This window comes from Colletotrichum higginsianum, chromosome 4 (assembly GCF_001672515.1).
Source record: "Colletotrichum higginsianum IMI 349063 chromosome 4, whole genome shotgun sequence".
Classification (NCBI taxonomy): Eukaryota; Fungi; Ascomycota; class Sordariomycetes; order Glomerellales; family Glomerellaceae; genus Colletotrichum; species Colletotrichum higginsianum.
The window spans coordinates 4,314,885-4,334,208 of record NC_030957.1 but is presented as its reverse complement, the minus strand read 5'-3'; the positions used below and the strand labels follow the sequence as shown (position 1 = coordinate 4,334,208).

The 19,324-nt window shown below is 56.3% G+C and overlaps 4 protein-coding genes across 4 annotated transcripts; all 4 read left to right on the top strand.

Annotated features, from left to right (window-relative positions):
• Window positions 1-1,281: 1,281 nt before the first annotated feature.
• CH63R_06609 (ABC transporter) lies at window positions 1,282-6,448 on the top strand (the record flags this gene model as incomplete). The annotated part of the gene is made up of 13 exons (XM_018301584.1): window positions 1,282-1,491; window positions 1,539-2,100; window positions 2,171-2,671; window positions 2,744-2,977; window positions 3,022-3,812; window positions 3,880-4,042; window positions 4,098-4,463; window positions 4,538-4,733; window positions 4,801-4,851; window positions 4,911-4,975; window positions 5,027-5,642; window positions 5,701-6,168; window positions 6,232-6,448. The coding sequence occupies 13 exons, from the start codon at window positions 1,282-1,284 to the stop codon at window positions 6,446-6,448; spliced, it is 4,440 nt and encodes a 1,479-aa protein (XP_018159434.1).
• Window positions 6,449-7,685: 1,237 nt separating this feature from the next.
• On the top strand, window positions 7,686-11,629 carry CH63R_06608 (Calcium-transporting ATPase; the record flags this gene model as incomplete). Its single annotated transcript, XM_018301583.1, has 2 exons — window positions 7,686-10,391; window positions 10,532-11,629. The coding sequence occupies 2 exons, from the start codon at window positions 7,686-7,688 to the stop codon at window positions 11,627-11,629; spliced, it is 3,804 nt and encodes a 1,267-aa protein (XP_018159433.1).
• An 831-nt stretch (window positions 11,630-12,460) lies between these two features.
• CH63R_06607 (Fungal specific transcription factor) lies at window positions 12,461-14,441 on the top strand (the record flags this gene model as incomplete). The annotated part of the gene is made up of 2 exons (XM_018301582.1): window positions 12,461-13,806; window positions 13,865-14,441. The coding sequence occupies 2 exons, from the start codon at window positions 12,461-12,463 to the stop codon at window positions 14,439-14,441; spliced, it is 1,923 nt and encodes a 640-aa protein (XP_018159432.1).
• A 3,371-nt stretch (window positions 14,442-17,812) lies between these two features.
• CH63R_06606 (Amidohydrolase) lies at window positions 17,813-18,516 on the top strand (the record flags this gene model as incomplete). The annotated part of the gene is made up of 3 exons (XM_018301581.1): window positions 17,813-18,134; window positions 18,217-18,405; window positions 18,464-18,516. 3 exons carry the CDS (start codon window positions 17,813-17,815, stop codon window positions 18,514-18,516), a joined length of 564 nt encoding a protein of 187 aa, XP_018159431.1.
• Between the last annotated feature and the right edge of the window lie 808 nt (window positions 18,517-19,324).

Here is a 19,324-nt window from a genome sequence, read left to right as displayed (position 1 = left end):
TCAATGTGATGAGTCCCGGTCCAGTCAGTTGAGTCAACATACCCATTCAGATGATAGGAGATGAGAGAACAACGACTCTGAAGAAAAGAAGATAAAAATTGCATGATTTTGCTGGAATCTGTCTTGATTTTCCCACTTTTGTTCAGACAATCCAAGCCCAAGATTTGTTGCAGTCCCTCAGTATGCCAGAGTGCGGCCTTCTTCCACATGACATTGGGTGAAGCCCCTGCTCTTTTCCTATGCCTCACAAGTCAGTTCTCTCGTAGAATCCAATGTAAGCTTAGGTATTTTTCTCCAACTATTGAACCCTCAGCTGGGAATTCTTACCAGGGGTGGCTTGCTTGATCCAGTTGCAGGCACAGCGCTGGTAATAATTCTCAGACCCGTTCGCAATGGCCTCCTCGACCTAAGTAAGACAAGCATGACGGTTAGAACGGTCGTTTCCATCCCAGTTTTATCCAGATGTAAGCTCATCTCTTGTCGACGGCCTCAGCCTCGGTGCCAGCTTCGTCAGAGCTATGTAAGCTGCTCCTGCGTCGAAGCCAGTCATGAGATAAGTCCTTAACGTTACAGGTCTGTTTCCCGAGGGGAGCGATGTCTGAGAATCGTTCCCATTTCCATTGGCCGTTGGTTGCATAATCTGTCCACACTTGTTCCGTTCAGGGACTCATCACCCGTCATGCCCGTCCGTATCTCAGATGCATTGGCCTATTGTTGCATACCAAAGGCTGTGCCGCCTGCACCCCGTCAGCCCGTATCTTTGATGGGCGGTTAACCTGGCCATTGTCAAAACAGTGTTGGTTGCTCGCTCATTATTCAGCCAATCGGACCATATAGCCCGCTTAGTTCCCTACCAAAGTTCCCAGAACGCAAATGTGAATTGTGGCGTACACAAATGCCCTTACCGACAGACCGACCAACTCAGTCGACCCATGCCAGACGCAGCCTGTCCCACCTACCAAAGTAGGTTAGAAGCTGAAGGGTGACTGACCCATGCATGTATCTAGACTCTGCGATTAACATGCCGCTCATCAGGCGTCGCGCCGCACGCGACGTTGCCGATGCCCCTGTACAGCGCTGATAGTGATCCCTGGGGTGGGTGTGAAGCGAACAGGCACAGTCGACACGCGTCGACGGTCCAACGTCTCTGTCCCAACATGTCGGCATATCTCTTGAACGTTTCGCCACGAACTTCCTTTCATTTTGTTCCTAGTTTCTACCGAGCTCCAAGTCTGTAGGACGTTTGTTCAGACCTACCCATTGATCTTACGAAGCATCAACATGTCCTGTCCGACCTTCAGCGACTGGGCGTTTGGGCCGCGAGTCCATACAGAGTGCCGTTCTTTTGACTTCACTCTACAGTTTGAGGATGTTCTTTTTGCATGCTTGCCATCTGCATTGTTTCTTCTGCTTGCCCCATCGAGAGTTGCCCGGCTGCTTCGACGGCCCGTTGCTTTCCAGACTTCATCCAGGCTGTTGGCCAGCAAGTTGGTATGTCCAGCCGCACCGTCGAAAAGCCACCGTCAATGTGTCTTTAGCTAACTCCCCATTGCAAGGTGGCGACGACGACACTTCTTGCCTTTCAGTTGGCCTTCCTGGCTTTGCGCTGCCAGACCTCACAATTCCAGACTCCTGCGTCCGTCGCCGCCGATGTTTTGACTCCCGTCGCCACGCTTACAGTCCTGCTGCTGTCTGTCCTGAACCATCAAAGATCGCCTCGACCCTCGACCCTCCTCAGCCTCTATCTCTCGGCATCCATCATACTTGGCATTGCCCGTGTCCGGACACTATGGCTTTTCTCTGTGCGCGGCCCTTTGCCAGCCATCGCCACAGTCGTGTTGGGTTTCACACTGGTGGTGCTCGTGCTAGAGTCTCTCGAGGCGAAGAAGAGACTCGCCGCGTCCGATCCCCCTCCCGACGGCAAACATGCATCTCCCGAGCAGAGCAGCGGGTTCTGGTCGAGGACTTGCTTTGCGTGGCTGGCGACAACCTTTTATTTGGGGTATTCCAAAGTCATATCCCTCGGCGACTTACCAAGACTCGATTCAAGCATGGAGAGTCGTGTTCTTCACCGAAGCTTGGCCGTTACATGGGACAAATGTACGTCTTTTACGCCGTCATGTTCCCAACGAAGTCTGCAGCCCCCTTGCTGACCATACGGCTTTATCAGATGACCACCAAAGTCGCCATAGTCTCATTAAGGCTTGCTTCAGGGGGTACCTTTTGCCCTTCCTGGCTCCTGTCATCCCCCGGCTCTGTCTGACAGTCTTCACATTCGCGCAACCATTTCTCATAAAGACGACCGTAACCTTTGTGGGTAACGAGAGCCCAGACGCCAACTACGGCAGAGGCCTTATTGGGGCCTGGGTTTTGGTGTACCTGGGCATCGCGGTTAGCAACTCAGTCTACCAGTACCACAACCTTCGCTTTACCACCAGGCTTCGAGGAGGGCTGATTGCGCTTGTCTACCAACATGCCGTCCACACAAGAGACGTCGACACTGGAGACATCACGGCGGTAGCCCTGATGGGGACAGATGTTGAACGCATCTTTGAAGCCATGTCCATGTTCCACATGACCTGGGGTTCGCTGCTTGATATTGCTGTTGCCAGCTGGCTCCTCGGACTGCAGCTATCCCTCGCCTGCCTGGCACCAATTGTCCTTGTATTGAGTAAGTGACGCGCAGCAAAATTCTGTGTGTGTGTCTGTGTGTGGGGGGGTCGCTGACCAGACCATCTCTCAGTTTTCATCGCTGCAATGTCAAAAATCTCCGTGGCCAGCAGAACAGCGCAGATGCGGTGGATCGAGAAGATCCAGGAACGCCTTCGTGTCACAACGACGGTGCTCGGCGAGATGAAGGCCGTGAAGATGCTCGGGCTCACAGATGTCATGTCGACAACGATTCAGAGACTGCGAACTGACGAGATCAACACCTCAAAGTCTTTCCGGAAGCTGCTCGTGGCTACTCTATTGCTCTGTAAGTTCTCTCTTGTCTTCGGCGGCGGCGATGCCAATGTCTAGTTCCTGACGGGCAGCCCTCAGCGCTCACTCCTATCAATCTTGCTCCCATTGTTACCTTTGCCGTCTACGTCATCATCTCCGTCTTCTGGAAGAACGAGACTCTTTTACCCGCGCAAGCCTTCGCCTCCATCGCATTGATTGGGCTCTTGACCACGCCCGTTGTCATGTTCATCCAGATGCTGCCTATGATTGTCCAGTCGTTTGCATGCTTCGACCGCATCCAGGACTTTTGCAACTACGGCCCCCGACCTGCAACTCTCGATGGACAAAGAAGCACCTTCAACTCGCCGTCCTCGACCGATATCAACCTTGTTCCACTGACGACCGGGGGCGGCAGCAAGCCAGCAGTCTCCTCGCACCAGCCGTGTGCCGTCTCGTTTAGAGGGAATAGTTTTGGCTGGAAGAAGCACCAGGCTGTGCTTCACGACCTCACCGTTGACATCCCTCGAAACGCGGTGACTGTTGTTGTCGGTCCCGTGGGAAGCGGCAAGTCATCCTTCCTTGGCGCAATACTGGGCGAGTTGGTACCCATGTCTCCTCCTACTGCCGCGCCGGCCGTTGGAAACTTTCCTGAAAGAGGTGGCGTGGCATATTGCTCACAGAGCCCATGGCTTGAGAATGGGACGGTTCGGCAAAACATACTCGGCGTTTCGCTTTACGACCAGAAGTGGTACGATGCTGTAATCTCAGCCTGCGGTCTTGAACCCGATCTACAAGCGTTGCAGAAGGGAGACTACACACTTGTTGGTAGCAAAGGTGTCAACCTCAGCGGCGGCCAAAAACAGCGCATCGTAAGTGCCCGAACATGCTCCTTGAACGTTATGTTTATGCCAACGTCTTACCTTTGTCTCCCCAAAGGCTCTTGCTCGAGCTGTCTACTCGAGGCAGAAGATGGTTGTCCTCGACGATGTCTTCAGCGGCATGGATGCCCACACGGCTAAACATGTCTCGAACTGTCTGCTTGGCACAGATGGTCTTTTGCGTAGACAACGCGCAACGATCATCATCGCAACGCATAGCCGTGAGTTTTGACTTCACCTCGTGACATTGTGATGGGCATGCTAATGAGAGTGCAGATGAACTCATGGCCGTCGCCGACTTTATCATCTGCCTCGACGATGGCAGGGTGCAAGAACTCGGCAACCCCACAGTCCTCGTGCAAAGTCAAGGCTATACGAGCAGGCTCGGGCTGAAGTTATCATCTGACGGTGTGGTGGAGAAGGTACAGGAAGAGTCTAATGAGTCTGTGATTCCCATGGAACAGACAGCCACGCCAACCAACGAGAACGAGAACCACCAAGACCAAACGACTCATACCGATATCCGACGCAAGAACGGGGAGAAGGCAGTTTACGAGTACTACTTGAAGAATGCCGGCTGGAAGGCGGTCACCCTCTACTCGGTTTCAGTCGTCATGTGGATCTTCTTTTCCGAGTTCTCTAGTAAGTCGGAAACATCGCATTGCAATATCGGGGAAAACTGCCAACTGCCGCTGACAGGTGCGTTTGATAACTAGCCGTCTGGGTCAAATGGTGGTCCGAAGCCAATTCCGTCGAGGCCAACACGAGTGTGGGATACTACTTGGGCATCTACGCCGTGTTTGGCGCCCTCGGCACTCTGGGAGCTTCCTTGGCTGCCTGGTTTGCATTCCTCGACATCATAACCAACACGGCTCTCAAGCTGCACTCAGACCTTCTCAAGACTACCATGGCGTGAGTTCATTGTGCAGCATCATGTTATTTGTCGGACAGTACTAATTGTATACCTCTCGCGGAACAGAGCATCCTTCCGTTTCCTGACCACAACCGACAACGGCGAGATTCTCAATAGGTAAGTCACATTGTATTATTGTTCATTGCGATGAGGTGCTCACTTCCGGCCGTTTAAAGGTTCAGTGAAGACATGCAGCTTCTGGATATGGACCTGCCGTCCAACCTGGTGAATTACACCTCCAGTGAGTATGCCATTCACATGAATATACGATCTTGCTCACAATGTTCCGCAGCGGCCATATCCATCTTGGCCAAACTCGTTATTCTCGCCGTCTTCTCCCAATATCTCGGCATTGCCCTTCCTTTCATCGCCACCGTTGTCTATTTTCTGCAACGCTTCTACCTTCAGACGTCTCGCCAGATCCGTCTTCTGGGGATCGAAGCCAAGGCGCCCTTGTACACCCACTTCTCTGAATCCGTGGCTGGAGGCGCAACCATTCGTGCCTTTGGATGGCAAGCCCGGTACCAGGAGCGTAACTATCACCGCATCGACTCGTCCCAGAAACCAAGCTACGTTCAAAGCTGCATTCAGGCGTGGCTCACGTTTGTTCTCAACCTGGTTGTGGCTGTGCTTGCCGTCGTCCTCGTGGGTGTGGTTGTTACCTGGCACGACAAGTTCAGTGCCGGGAGCGTTGGTGTCAGCCTTGTCATGGTCATTGGATTCAGTGAGGTGTTGGCACGCCTGATCCAGAGTTGGACTAAGCTTGAGTCCAGCGTGGGGGCTGTTGCAAGAGTCAGACGGTTCGTAGCAGAGACCGAAGCGGAGCAAACTGCCGGCAAGGAGCGGTTATCTGGGGACTGGCCTCATAGCGGGGCTGTCAACTTCTCCAACGTGGTGGCGTCTTATGGGTGAGTATTCAAGTGTTTTCCACGTCTTTTTCGGTCTTGGAACTGACATTGCGCCTAGCCCTGATGCCGAACCCATACTCAAGGGAGTATCGCTATCAGTGGAGGCCGGTGCCCACGTTGCGATCTGTGGTCGCTCAGGCAGCGGCAAGACGTCGCTTATCCTCAGCCTGCTACAGATGACAGACGTCAAGGAAGGCAAGATTGAGATTGATGGTGTCGATGTATCAACCCTGGTGCCATCGGAGCTTCGTTCCTGCATCAATGTTGTTTCCCAAGATCCTTTTCTCATGCCGGGGACTATCCAATTCAACGTTGATCCGTTAAGCGCCGTTTCCGACGACGACGACGCGAGGATCACCCAAGCTCTTGACAGAGTTGGCCTTTCGAGACATGTTCAAGAGCAAGGCGGCTTGGGCGCGGAGATGGACGACAAAGCTTGGTCGGCCGGTCAGAAGCAGCTTCTCTGCATGGCCAGGGCCATGCTTCGGCAGTGCAAGCTTTTGATTCTGGACGAGGCCATGAGCAGGTAAGCATTCGCGAGAAGTTTTGTCCTCGGTATGCAGTTCACGCTGACATTATCGTGACCCAGTGTTGATAGCGAGACCGAGGCGGTTATGCAGGATGTTGTCGACAATGAGTTCCGTGGCTGCACTGTTTTGGCTGTCATGCACAGGCTCAAGCACGTCTCGCGGTACGACGCAGTAGTGCTTCTTGGTGACGGCGAAGTCTTGGAGATGGGAGAGCCGTCTTCACTGATTGCGGGAGGTGGCCGGTTTGCTGAGCTATACAGGATGAACTCGAACTGACCACGTCATTCCATGTGCAGTCAGATACGCACTAGTTAGATGTATCACTCTGTTCTATGATTTATTTCCTTCAAGTGGTATTTGGCGTTTACAAAATGCTGGTGTAGCTGATACCTCGATTATTGGCCAAAATGTTACACATGTCAGTTAACCTATGTTTGCCTTCACCCCACGGTTACAACACATGAACAGCAGCTTCAATGCCGGGCCTCAAAGCTTCGCTCAGTTCCCATCCATACTCCCCCACCTCCTGCAACTCTCTTGACATTCCAAGTGAGACCCTGGATGATGTCAGGGGGGGCGCGAAGCCAAGTCCGTCGCTAAGCCTTCTCTCTGGGCACGCCAAGGCGCCAAAGAGCCGAACAACCGATGGGATAACTGGGCCAAAGCCGGGTTGGGGGGGTTCTGCGTGATGAGTTTTGAGGCTTCCAACCCTCCAACCCTCCAACCCATGTGGGGGACTGACTTGTCTGTGGACCGCATGTCCCCTTCGCATCCTCCGAGCAAAACGTAGCCACGCCGACACCGAGATTACGGCGTCAGAGGTCCCGGATGGCCGCGACGTGACGGCCGATGAATGACGACTGCTCCCCGCTCACGATTCGGTGCTTGGCTGACCTCCAGACCCCTTGCCTCCTCTTGGCCCGGTTGCTCTCTCCGAGTGACTCTCTGAGTAACAGAGCAAGGCAAACAAAATCACGGACTGGCCGATGGCCACGTGCCCTCTCAGAAGTCACGAAGCCGACTCGAACCCTGGTGGACCCCGGGTGCGTCCATCTCCACAGGTCCCCCGGACCACACAAGGCTTGTGCAGTGAGACCGAGAAGTCTAGTGCGTGCATCATCGGACCAGTCACCACCCTGACGGCGTGCCGAGAAGCCTTGGGGCCTTCTCTCGGCGCCGTGGTTGAGGTTCCGCCAAGATGCAGTGACGCGGCCGACAGATCCGTTCCCAATGGGTCGGCACACCGGGGGCCCTGTGTTGGCGATTTGGCAAAGCTGGAGTCTCTTGGGGATGACCATGCCATATTATCAACCGGTATCCCCTTGCCGGTGCCGCGCTGATCGTCTTTGTCCCCCCCCCCCCCCCCCCCCTCTCTTTCTCCCTCCCTCTCTCTGTACACTTTCTCTGTCTTCTCGTCAAATCTTGCCAGTTGTATTAACCTTGGCTCCTCTCTCTGTCGTCACAACTCCACGGTTCCGCTCAACCCTTTCAAGGTCGCAGAGCAGGACACGAGATGACGGCCGACGAGATCACCTCGGCCCCGGGCCAGCCAGACACCGGTCAGACCAGACCGGCCGACCCCTTCAACGAGCAGTTCGCCCAGAAGCTACAAGAAAGAGACGACGAGCTCGACCTCCGCGATGAGACCGTTATCGAAAACAACAAGTTCGCCTTCACGCCGACGCAGCTCCACAAACTCACCACGGCCCGCAGCCTCTCGGCGCTCCGACGGTTCGGCGGCCTCGCCGGTCTCGCCGCCGGACTGCGAACAGACCTCGCCGCCGGCCTGAGTGTCGACGAGACCAGCCTCGACGGCACAATCTCCTTCGAGGAGGCCGTCGCCGCCGCCGAGGCTCACCGTCCCGCCGAGATCACGCCCGTCCCGCCGTCGTCCTCCTCCCCCTCCTCCCCCTCCGCCCCCCCGCCGCAACACGAACACGGCTTCAAGCTCGACCTGGACCTCGGGCAGCACGAGCGCAAGGACTTCATCGACCGGCGGCGCATCTACGGCGAGAACAGGCTTCCGAAGCGCAGGCAAAAGTCCTTTTTGCGGCTCGCGTGGATCGCCTTCAACGACAAGCTCATGTTCCTCCTGACGCTGTCGGCGACCATCTCGCTGGCGCTGGGCATCTACGAGACGGTCGACGCGGCCGACGACGAGCCCAACATCCAGTGGGTCGACGGCGTGACGGTCGTGGTGGCCATCCTCGTCATCGTCTTTGCCAGCGCCGCCACGGACTGGCAGAAGAACGCCCGGTTCGCCAAGCTCATCGAGCGAAAGGAGCAGCGCGACGTCAAGGTGATCCGGTCCGGCCGCACGCAGAACATCTCCGTGTACGACGTGCAGGTCGGCGACGTCATGCACATCGAGACGGGGGACGTCGTCGCCGTCGACGGCGTGCTCGTCCAGGGGTCCGGCGTCCAGGTGGACGAGTCCTCGCTCTCGGGCGAGTCCGAACTCGTCCACAAGAGCGTCCCCGGCGACGGTTACGGCAACATCAGCACGCGTAACGAGAAGGCCTACCGTCCCTCGACGACTGCGGCGGCGGCGGCAGACCCCTTCATCCTCAGCGGCACGACGGTCTCGGGCGGCGTCGGCGCGTACCTGGTGACCTCGGTCGGCAGCAACTCGACGTACGGCAGGACGTTGATGTCGTTAAGGGAGGACGTCGAGGAGACCCCGCTCCAGCAGAAGCTGGGCAAGCTCGCGAAGCAGCTCATCACCTTTGGCGCCATTGCCGGCGTCATCTTCTTCCTCATCCTGTTCATCCGCTTCTGCGTCGGCCTGCCGGCAATGCAAGGGACGCCGTCCGAGAAGGCCGAGACCTTCTTCAAGCTGCTCATCCTCGCCGTCACCGTCGTCGTCATCACCGTACCCGAGGGTCTGGCCCTCGCCGTGACGCTCGCGCTCGCCTTCGCGACGACCAGGATGCTCAAGGATAAGAACCTCGTCCGCCTGATCCGTTCGTGCGAGATCATGGGCAACGCCACGTGTATCTGTTCCGACAAGACGGGGACCCTGACGCAGAACAACATGACCGTCGTCACCGGCAGGCTCGGCCTGACCGAGAGATTCGGAGATGTACATGTTCCGTCAAAGGAACAGGCGCCCGTTGGCGATGTCGACATCAAGAAGGAGGCACCCAGCAGCGAAGACGTAACAAGCCAGGATGTTACACCCAGAGCACTGCTGGAGTCGCTGAGCGGCGAGGTGAGAGAGCTGATGAAGAACAGCATCGCCCTGAACTCGACCGCCTTCGAAAGCGACAATCCGACGGACCCGGGCTTCGTGGGCACCAGCACCGAGACGGCGATGCTCCGGTTCGGCCGCGAGTTCCTCTCCATGGGCCCCCTGAACGAGGAGAAGGCCAACAACGAGATCGCCGACATGTTCCCCTTTGACGCTTCGAGGAAGTGGATGGCCGTCATGTCGAGGCTCCCCAACGGCCACTTCCGGCTGCTGGTCAAGGGCGCCGCCGAGGTCGTCTTCGAGCAGTGCACCAGCGTCCTCCACGAGCCGCGGAGGGGGCTCTCGACACAAGACACGACGACGGACGACGCGGCGCGAGACGACATCCGGGCGACGATCCGCGAGTACGCCAAGCAGATGCTGCGTCCCATCGCCATGGCCTACAAGGACATGGACGCCGCGGCGGCCTTCGAGAGGCCGGACGACCCGGACTCGATCCGGTTCGAGAAGCACTTTGGCGACATGACGCTCGTCGGCGTCTTCGGCATCCGCGACCCCCTCCGGCCCGAGGTCCTCGACTCGGTGCGCCAGTGCCAGGAGGCCGGCGTCTTCGTGCGCATGGTCACGGGCGACAACTTTTTGACGGCCAAGGCCATCGCCTCCGAGTGCGGCATCTACACGGCCGGCGGGCTCGCCATGGACGGCCCCACCTTCCGGAAGCTCACGCCGGCGCAGCTGGACCTCGTCGTGCCCCGGCTCCAGGTGCTGGCGAGGTCGAGCCCGGAGGACAAGCTGCTGCTCGTCTCGCACCTCAAGGGCATGGGGGAGACGGTCGCCGTCACGGGCGACGGCACCAACGACGCCCTGGCCCTGAAGGCCGCCGACGTGGGCTTCGCCATGGGCATCCAGGGCACCGAGGTCGCCAAGGAGGCGGCGTCCATCATCCTGCTCGACGACAACTTTGCCTCCATCGTTAAAGCTCTTGTTTGGGGCCGGACGGTCAACACGGCCGTCAAGAAGTTTCTCCAGGTTCGTTTTTGCGAAGCGCGGCGACGTGGTGAGAGAAATAACCACGCCGTTCCCCCCCCTCTCTCTCTCACTCCATGTTGTTTTTTATATAATAATGTTCGCCCCCTGTTGGAAGTTGTCACTGACCTACGATCATCCAGTTCCAATTCACCATCAACATCACGGCCGGTACTCTCACGGTCGTCTCGGAGCTGGCCGGCGACTCCATGTTTACGGTCGTGCAGCTCCTCTGGATCAACCTCATCATGGACATCTTCGCCTCCCTCGGCCTCGCGACGGACTACCCGTCCCCGGACTTCCTCAAGAGGCGCCCCGAGCCGCGCAACGCGCCCATCGTCAACATCACCATGTGGAAGATGATCCTCGGCCAGGCCGTCTACCAGCTCGCCGTCATGTTCACCCTGCACTACGCCGGCGACGCCCTCTTCCGCCCCGCCACGGCCGCCGACCGCGCGTCGCTGCAGACCATGGTCTTCAACGTCTACGTCTGGATGCAGTTCTTCAACCAGCACAACTGCCGCCGCGTCGACAACCGCCTCAACATCTGGTACCAGGGCGTCCTGCGCAACCCGTGGTTCCTCGGCGTCCAGTGCGCCACCGTCGCCGGCCAGATGGTCATCATCTGGAAGGGCGGCCAGGCCTTTGACACGCGGCCCCTCAGCGGGCCGCAGTGGGCGTGGTCGATGCTCTTCGGCGTGCTGGTCATCCCCCTCGGCGCCGCCGTGCGCCAGGTGCCCGACGCCCACGTCTACGCCCTCTTCCAGGCCATCAAGAGGGGCTTCCTCGGCGCCGCGCGCGGGCTCTCCCGGGTCCTGGTGCCGTCCCGGTGGCGCAAGAAGGCCGAGGAGGAAGTCGCCCACGACATGGGCGCCGCCGAGAGCTGGGTGCTGCAGACGGGCGCGGCGCTGCTGAGGCCGATGAACTACGAATGGGGCAGCCAGACGCCGCCGCCGGCCGGCGCCTCGCGGCTCGCCGGGCGCGTGTCGAGCATCCCCGCCGCGCAGAGGGAGGCCCTGATCCGCGCCGCCAAGGCCGGCACGGGGGACAACGAGATCGACGTGGCCGCCATGGTCGACGCCGCGCGGTACGCAAAGGTCGAGCTGTCGTACGGCCTCGAGGTGCACCCCGAGACCTCCAAGGAGGACCCCATCCTGCTGACCTCGATCGGCGTTGACGGGAAGAAGTGCCCGCCGAGCCAGGACCCGGAGATTCTGCGGTACTTGCAGCAGCCGTCATGACAAGGGGGGGTTTGTTAGTCTGTTTGTGTACGCTAAGCAGTTGGTGGTGGTCGGATGTTTAGTCGGTTCGGATATATTTCTTGCATAGAGCCAGCCTTTGGGAGGACAACAGCATGTCTCATAATACTCATGTACAATTATATGTATGTTAACGAAGTTATGTAATACTTATACCTTGGGTGGCTATATATTGTCCAACCTGTACTTGAAGCCTCCGCAAGTCCTTTCTTTGAACTCGTCAAGTCTTGTCCCTATCAGTGGACCATCTGAAGTTGTGAATTGTTGGGTCATTGGGCAAGGTACTTGTATAAATGAGAGCAAACCACGTTCTTGGTTCAAAACCTGAATTTCATTTTCATGTCTGTATTATTAAACACAACGCTTGTTTCCTTTTCTGTTTCTGAACCCGACTCGGTTGTCGACTCAGGCTGTCGTCTATCAGCAATCAAGCTTCATCGTGCCCATCAAACAAAGATACAAGACCGCCATAGGATGATAGTTCTCGGACGACCTGCCAGGTGGCACCAGGTGTTTTTAGACTACGTCTGTTCGACTCAAGGACCGATTCATTTTATCATTTTACCACCTTCAACCTCCAACATTCATCATCAACCTCCGATTCCGCCGTGTTGTGCTCCTAAACTCCAATCACCGCTTGTAAAGTTCACATACCTCTCACGGACAAGATAAGTTACAGATAACGATCGGGATGCCCATAAAGTTCATACCCCCCACGAGCATGTGCCGTCCTTATCTCCTCACTTGAGGCACTTAACGATTCATCGTCTTACACAAAAGACGACGCGTCAGTGTCTATTGTCAGCTTCCATCATGTACGGTCAACGACGCAAATACATGAGCAAGCGGCAGCGGCCTTGCGACTTTTGTCGTTCGCGAAAGGCAGCATGCCGCATCGATCAAGCGCCGCCCTGCCGTCTCTGTCTGCTGCACGGCCGGGAATGCACCTTCGTCGAGGCCGCAGCGCCGAGGAAGCGACTTTTGCCATCGGAGGGGATTCGAGACCTGGACTCATCTCAATCTTCCGTAAAGACGCCCATGTCGATGATCACAACCGCCAGCCAGGCACAGGTACCCCCGGTACTCACAGACGAACACCCCTCGGACGACGCCGTCATGGACTTCGTCGATGGCATCAACTTCGAGACGACGCAGTCCGAGTTTGAGGCCATGTTCCGAAGCCCGCGCGCTCTCAGCAGCACGCCCGCCACCGCCTGGACGAGCAACACGCCCCGACAGCTCCGGTCCAGAGACGAGGACAACTACCCCCCCGGCGCCAACCCCCAGCTGCTGGGCCTCAGCGGCGACATGGACCCTCTTCTGCTGCGGCATTACCGTTTCGACGAAGGCGGCATGTTTGGCTTCAAAGAGCTCGCCGTCCACTCCGTCCAGAGCTCGCCGTTGCCGTGCCACTTTCTGGTCTCCCAGCAGTCCATCTTCTCCCGCCGACGGGACGAATGCGGTCTCGAACGGCCGGACGACGAGACGCTCTCCCGGCAGCTGCAAGACATCGTCCCCGCCGCCGTCGGCCGGCGTCTCGTCAGTCTCTGCATGGACTTCGTCCAGCCCCTGTTCCCCATCTTCTCAACGGCGGAGCCCCCGGATCCCGCGACGGCGCCGACGTACCTCCTCGCCGCCATCTACGCCATCTCGCTCCCCTTTGCCGTGCACGACGACAAGCTCAGCGTGGACGTCGCGTACGACAAGCCGCCCTACCCGGCACTGTCGCGCATCGTCGACAGCGCTCTCTCGTTCGAGCTTCACTCGCCGAGCGTGCCCGTCGTGCAGACGCTGCTGCTTCTCATCTTACGGCCATCCGCGGACCCGCTGGTCGCCGACACAGCGTACCGACGGGACGCGCTGGGAAGGCTCGTCTCCTGTGCCACGACCCTCGGCCTTCACCTCGACCCTTCCGAGTGGCCGATGACCGACGGGCGGAAGGCTCACCGGCGGAGACTTTCTTTTACCGTTTACGCCGTCGATCAGTGGATAGCCTCCAGCCACGGGACGCCGCCGTCTACTCATCGAGACAACTGGCTCGTCACGAACGTGAAGCCCGGAGACTTTGTTGATTCGGGCCTCGGGTCCCATGACGAGTCGAGACTCGTCGACTTTGCAACTATTACAGAAATTCTCGGCTCGGCTCTTTCAAGTCTCTAGTGAGTTGGACAGTTGTGAAACTGAAGATTGTCTATGCTGCAGTGCTGACCTTCCCAGCTCCCTCCGAGCGGTCCATGAACTATACAAAAGCCGCGATGCAATCCCCGCCGTCTCCCAACCGCTTCTCCAGGCTCTGATCTCGATACCTAACCTAAACCAGACAGAGTCGAGTATGAGTCGTCTAGCGATTCTCTATACTCAACTCGTCATTCGCCGAGCCGAACTGCGGCCTTCTCTGGCACAGCACTCACCCCATAGTCCCCGCGAGGATGATTTCGAGCTGTCCGCGAGGAGAAACATAAAGACTTGCACACGCGCCCTCACCGACGTCATCCAAGACCTGAATCCAGATACGGACGGTGTCTTCTGGCCGTCGTGGACCCAGCTGGTCTTCTCCTCCGTCTGCTTCACCCTCATGACGATGGCCGTCTCGTCCCCCGATGCCGAAGAAGCTTCTGCCTGGATTGCCGATCTGCAGTCGACTCGCCGGGGTCTCCGGTTGAAGGTCGCCTCGTTCCCGTTTCTCCGCCTGGGCCTCCTCCGGATCGACGCACTCTTCTGGCGCGGCATCACAAACGTCCTCGACCTGCGGCCGCACGTGGAAGAGGCGTTCCGAGCTGCGGATCTGATATAAAAATAACCTACGTTTTACACAGGTACCCACACATGCATAGACTTGTCTCGATCTCTCCTGGAAAAGAGACCCTGGGTCAAAGCTATGACCGGCTCCTCCGCCAAACCCGACTGAACGTTCTCGGCCGTCCAGGTGGTCTCCAGGGCCGTGCCGAACCCAGCATGGAATCCGGTACTTCCTCCGCCGTAGTCGTGCACGAGAACGCTCCCTCTCGCCGTCGACGACGGACTCGGTCCTCTCGGCTCTCGCGCCGCCTTCGCGGGACAGCCGTAGGCCGGAGAAGCTCGCGAGGACTTCCGGTCTCCGCCGCCGAACTTGGCGCCGAGGGCCTACCTTATGCCCTTCTGCATGTACTCGCCGAGACCACGCGGCATAGATACTTCGTAGCTTCATCCTAACGCACCGGACGCTGTGCTTATATTACAGCAGGTGTACGGGGCACTTTGTATGCTTTAGAGTATTGTCATCAGAGGTTGCAATGTACTAGAGCAATATGTAAACATGCTATGACCTTGATAACAGGGCCTGGAGTGTTAAGTTACTGGAAGTTGCTTCTCCCTTACTAGACTTGTTTCAGTTCCTGTTCCATACTTTTACTTCTGCATCGTCTGCAGGCCCTCTCCACGCTGGCTTTCGTCAACGCATTAATGTTAGTGATTGGTGAAGCATTACTGGGTGACATCGCTAGCGACACGTAGTACGCGGTCGGCCGCGCTATCATCTACGACCGGTTCACATCCGATGAACCATAAAACTCCAACCTCTCAAGAAGAATAGGAACAGCAATGCACCTCACACCAAGCTTGTATCTCTAACCATTCAGCATGACGTCCTTTCACACCCTCCACATATTCTATGTAAACGATCTGGAAGTGGCCACGTCTCAGAGGACTGATGGCGTCCGACTAGGTGGTTTGAGTGGTTTCACATCACCCAGTGATGAGTGAGCTGGGTGAGCTGGTGCAGTGAACGCAAAGATCCGAGTTGAGAAAGCGCGACGGTGCAAAAGAGCCGAGAAAAAAGGGCGAGACATGGAAACTATTGTGTTTAAGAGCATCCTGGGAGAGAATCATAGAGTCTTTCGCCAGTGAACTAAAGTCGTTGATTAGCAATCACAAAATAAGCACACCATGGGCACTTGGAAGATGGATGATACAAAGAGAGAGATCGGTGCATCGGCCCTCCAGGAAAGGGGCTTTCGCCACCTGGCTTACGGTTTGTTCCACGTATTGATGCGTTTTGAATAACCCGAACTGGATCCAGCAAGCGACAGAAATCTGGCAAGACAGTTCCTCACTGCTCACTCAGACAAGTAATCCCTTGAATTGCGACCGCAAGTCGAGTTTTCCTACCTGTCTCCCCTCCCACAAATACTAGACCGTCTCGTCAGTTTGCTGGACATCATACACAGTGTTGGTCGTGCCATCAAGCCTGAGGTTTCTAGCCGAAATGGCGCCACTATGTATCTCGGGTGCAGTCAGCACACCCGCCGCCATAAGCTCGGGCGATCAGGGTGAGCAGGTTGTTTGCATAGGAAACAGATATTGGCTATTTAGAAGTCTGTTAGTAGCCCCATGTGTGGGTGGTTAGGTAGTATTCTAGCTCGCCCCAGCAAACAAAGCTTGAGCGGCCATCTGTCGATGCTGATCTTGGCTGCTTTGAGAATTGTCTGCTTACCCCTCCTATGTAACGTTCCCGCGTATTGGCCAGCGTGCTTCTTCTACTTTTACCCCTCTACCCATCTACCCATCCATCCATCCATTCAAATCACAGGAAACCGTTTTATTGCCTGGACTTGCAATGCTGACGCTCTTTACCCCATAGGCTCTCTATATTGCTTGTGACACTCGAGCATCTCTAGTGCCCCAAAAGCTGGCTCCATCGAGACCCAATTGCCCTTAGATCAACCTTGCTGGCGCTCTCGGAGACGGCGATCGAGCTCGAAGGAACACACAACGCCCCCCGAGACTGACAAACTAGCCAACGGCGGCAAAGTAGGCGGTGGCAAAGCCGGGTATTCTATAGGTCCAAACCAAGATTTACCTATCTGATATTAGCGATTTCTCTGTATGAGGTTAGAAGCCAGGGCTCAGGAGTGAACAGAGAACGAAGATCCCAGAGACGCACATGCGTGAATACACACGTATCCTAGCTGCCCTGAAGGACGAAGAGAACCTTTGCACAGACACAGACAGTCGCTAAGCAGAAGGGAAGCCTTTGCTGTCTGTTTAGGCAGCACTTCAAGACGATAACCATCACATTTCCTGAACCCTGACACGCCTGCAGTAGTGCCCCGGGCGGCCCGTTTTCCCGCAGACTGCAGCTAGGCCTCTCTAGAATATGCTTGTGCCAAGGGGAACCAATCAAGGTTGATAGTCTGTTGAAACCATTGTGTACCTGGGCGACCCTTAAGAGGGGACCGCCTTGGCCACGTTCCTTATTTTGTTTAAGCCAGCCTATAGAAGATGACCCCGTTCCCAAATGGGAAGGCAGGGTTTAGCCGCACTCTTTGGGGAGTAGGATAAACCCCATGTGCATGCTGACCACATATGCAGCCCGTCTCAGCGAAGCACAGTCATGCAACTCCGAGACTCCGAGTTAACCTGCAAACCAGAGTTCGTCCGAATTGTCGTCCGGATCTCCAGTCAGAATAATTCTATATGCCGTCCAAAAGCTTACAAACCATTGTATCCGCAACCTCCCAAGTGTTGTTTGGTAGACCACACGGAGCCAGCAGGCTTCTGTCCGGCTCCATCGGGTGTACAAGATGGCTTGCACTGACGGTGCCTATGCTGTCTGACAATGACGAGCCACACGCAGGGCACAGAAAAACGCCAAGCCGTGCCTATTGCTACGTTTGTCTGCATTGCAACCTCGGTAGCGAGTGGGTGTCTCAATATTGTCCCCAGATGCGTCTGAGAGTCTGACATTGTTCGCATACCCATGCGGACGGCATTTTCTAGTGAACTGTTCTAGGCAGGTGGGCGGACAAGACGAATGGAAAGCGGGGTTCGAGGCAAACATCTTCTGATCCCGTTGAGAGATTGTGTTCATGTAGGCGAGAGTAAATTGCATGCGGGCAGAGTCTGGACTTAATCCCTCACGAGCAGGGTCGTTGCCAAGGAAAACTCGAAGCACTCCAGGCTTGAGGGCTGACAACATCGTGGTTAGCGGTATCGTGGTTGACCAGTTTCAGTGCGCAGAAGAAGAATCAACAGGCGTCAACGAGCATCTCAAACGTGTATAAAAGACGCGTCGGATCCTCCTCTCGAAACATCAATCAGAAAGTATCCATCAACCTCATCATACTTCCTTACCACTCTCACCTACCTCATTGACGCTCTCACCTGCTTCGAGTCCCCGACTTCACAATGCATTTCTCAACCCTCTTCCTCTCCACCGCCCTCATGGCCGCCGGCAGCGTTCTCGGCGCTCCCCCCGCTCCTCTTGCCGAGCGCACGCCCGTGGCCGAGTCCATCGTCAACGCGACTGCGCTTGGCATCGACGTGTACGGCGCCATCCCCGAGGACGCCGTCAAGGTGGCGGACGGTCACTACACCGCCGAGCCGGGCACCAACGCGTGGGCCTGGATCCGCGCCCAGATCGACCTTCCGGACACGGCCCACACCCGCAGCGAGAACGAGAAGCGCCAGTGGGCCAACATTGGCATCGGCATGTTTGCCCAAGACTGGTGTATGTCCTCCCCTGCTTGTTTTTCTTGTCTCCAGCCTCTTGCCAGTCCCCCCTGATCTGACGGTGAATCGAAAAACAATAGGCAACGGCCAGTCCTCCTGGTTCGACAACGTGCAGTACAATGTGCACCACGTCGACGCCGTCAACATGTTCAGCGTTGGTATCAGCTACCGCGGTCTCCGCGGCAACGAGCAGCTTGATTTCAGCAGGCGTTCCGGCAACGGTGACTTGTGCGGACAGTACCTCTACTCTGCCCAGCCCAACACCCCCAGTAAGTCTCGATTGTCGACGAGTTTGTGGCGTACTTTAGTGGCTGACCCCCTTTCTAGTCGGTTGCTTCAACTCCCAGCTCATCAACTGCTTCAACCTCAAGTTCAGGTGATTCATTATCTGAACCGGGTGTAATGTGGCTCGTCGGTATGACTCAAAGTGTATCGGTAAAGCACTCAAACATGCTCTATGAGCGCACAAGCATTGGGTCTGTCACTTACCGGAAGGATCGTTGAACTGGCTCCAACCTTGTACCCGTCAGCTTCTCGGTGAATTGAAGCTCAGTTATAGTGTACGCAACCATACATAGGTTTTGCTACAGTTATAGCAATGTCAAAATCGTTGATTGGATGTTATGAAATGCTGTGAAAAGTGCAAAACATTTGACTCTAGCAAGCACTATCTTGTTGGCGTAAAGTATGTGTACAAGTAGTAGATGATCACCTAAGTCAGACTACCCACTTTTCGGCACCCCCCCCATTTCGGCACCCCAAAAATGAAGCTATTCCCATCATACTCGTCGACTTCAATTAATCATTGACTTCTTCTAGATGCAACAACAATACAGCTTTCAGCTTCACTAGGGTATTCAGAGTCGCTGGATTCGGCTGCATCATCCTCTTTTTCCCCAGCCTTAAGTTGCGCCTGCTGGATGTCTTTGATGTTGGCGAACTTAGTGTTAGGATCCAGCTGGACTGCCCTTCTTTTCCTTACTGCAGTATTGGTGACTTGGGCCTGCAGAAGCTCCAGTTTCTGCTGGGTATTTGCCAGCTCATATGCCTGCTCGCTGAAGCCTTTTTTCACCTTCCTGAATAGAAGGCGTTGAGTAAAGGCATCATTCTCCAGCTCTGTGAATAGCTTCAACTGCCCAGCTAGATCCTTCATCTTCCTTGGCGTCGACCATGCCACTGCAGATGACG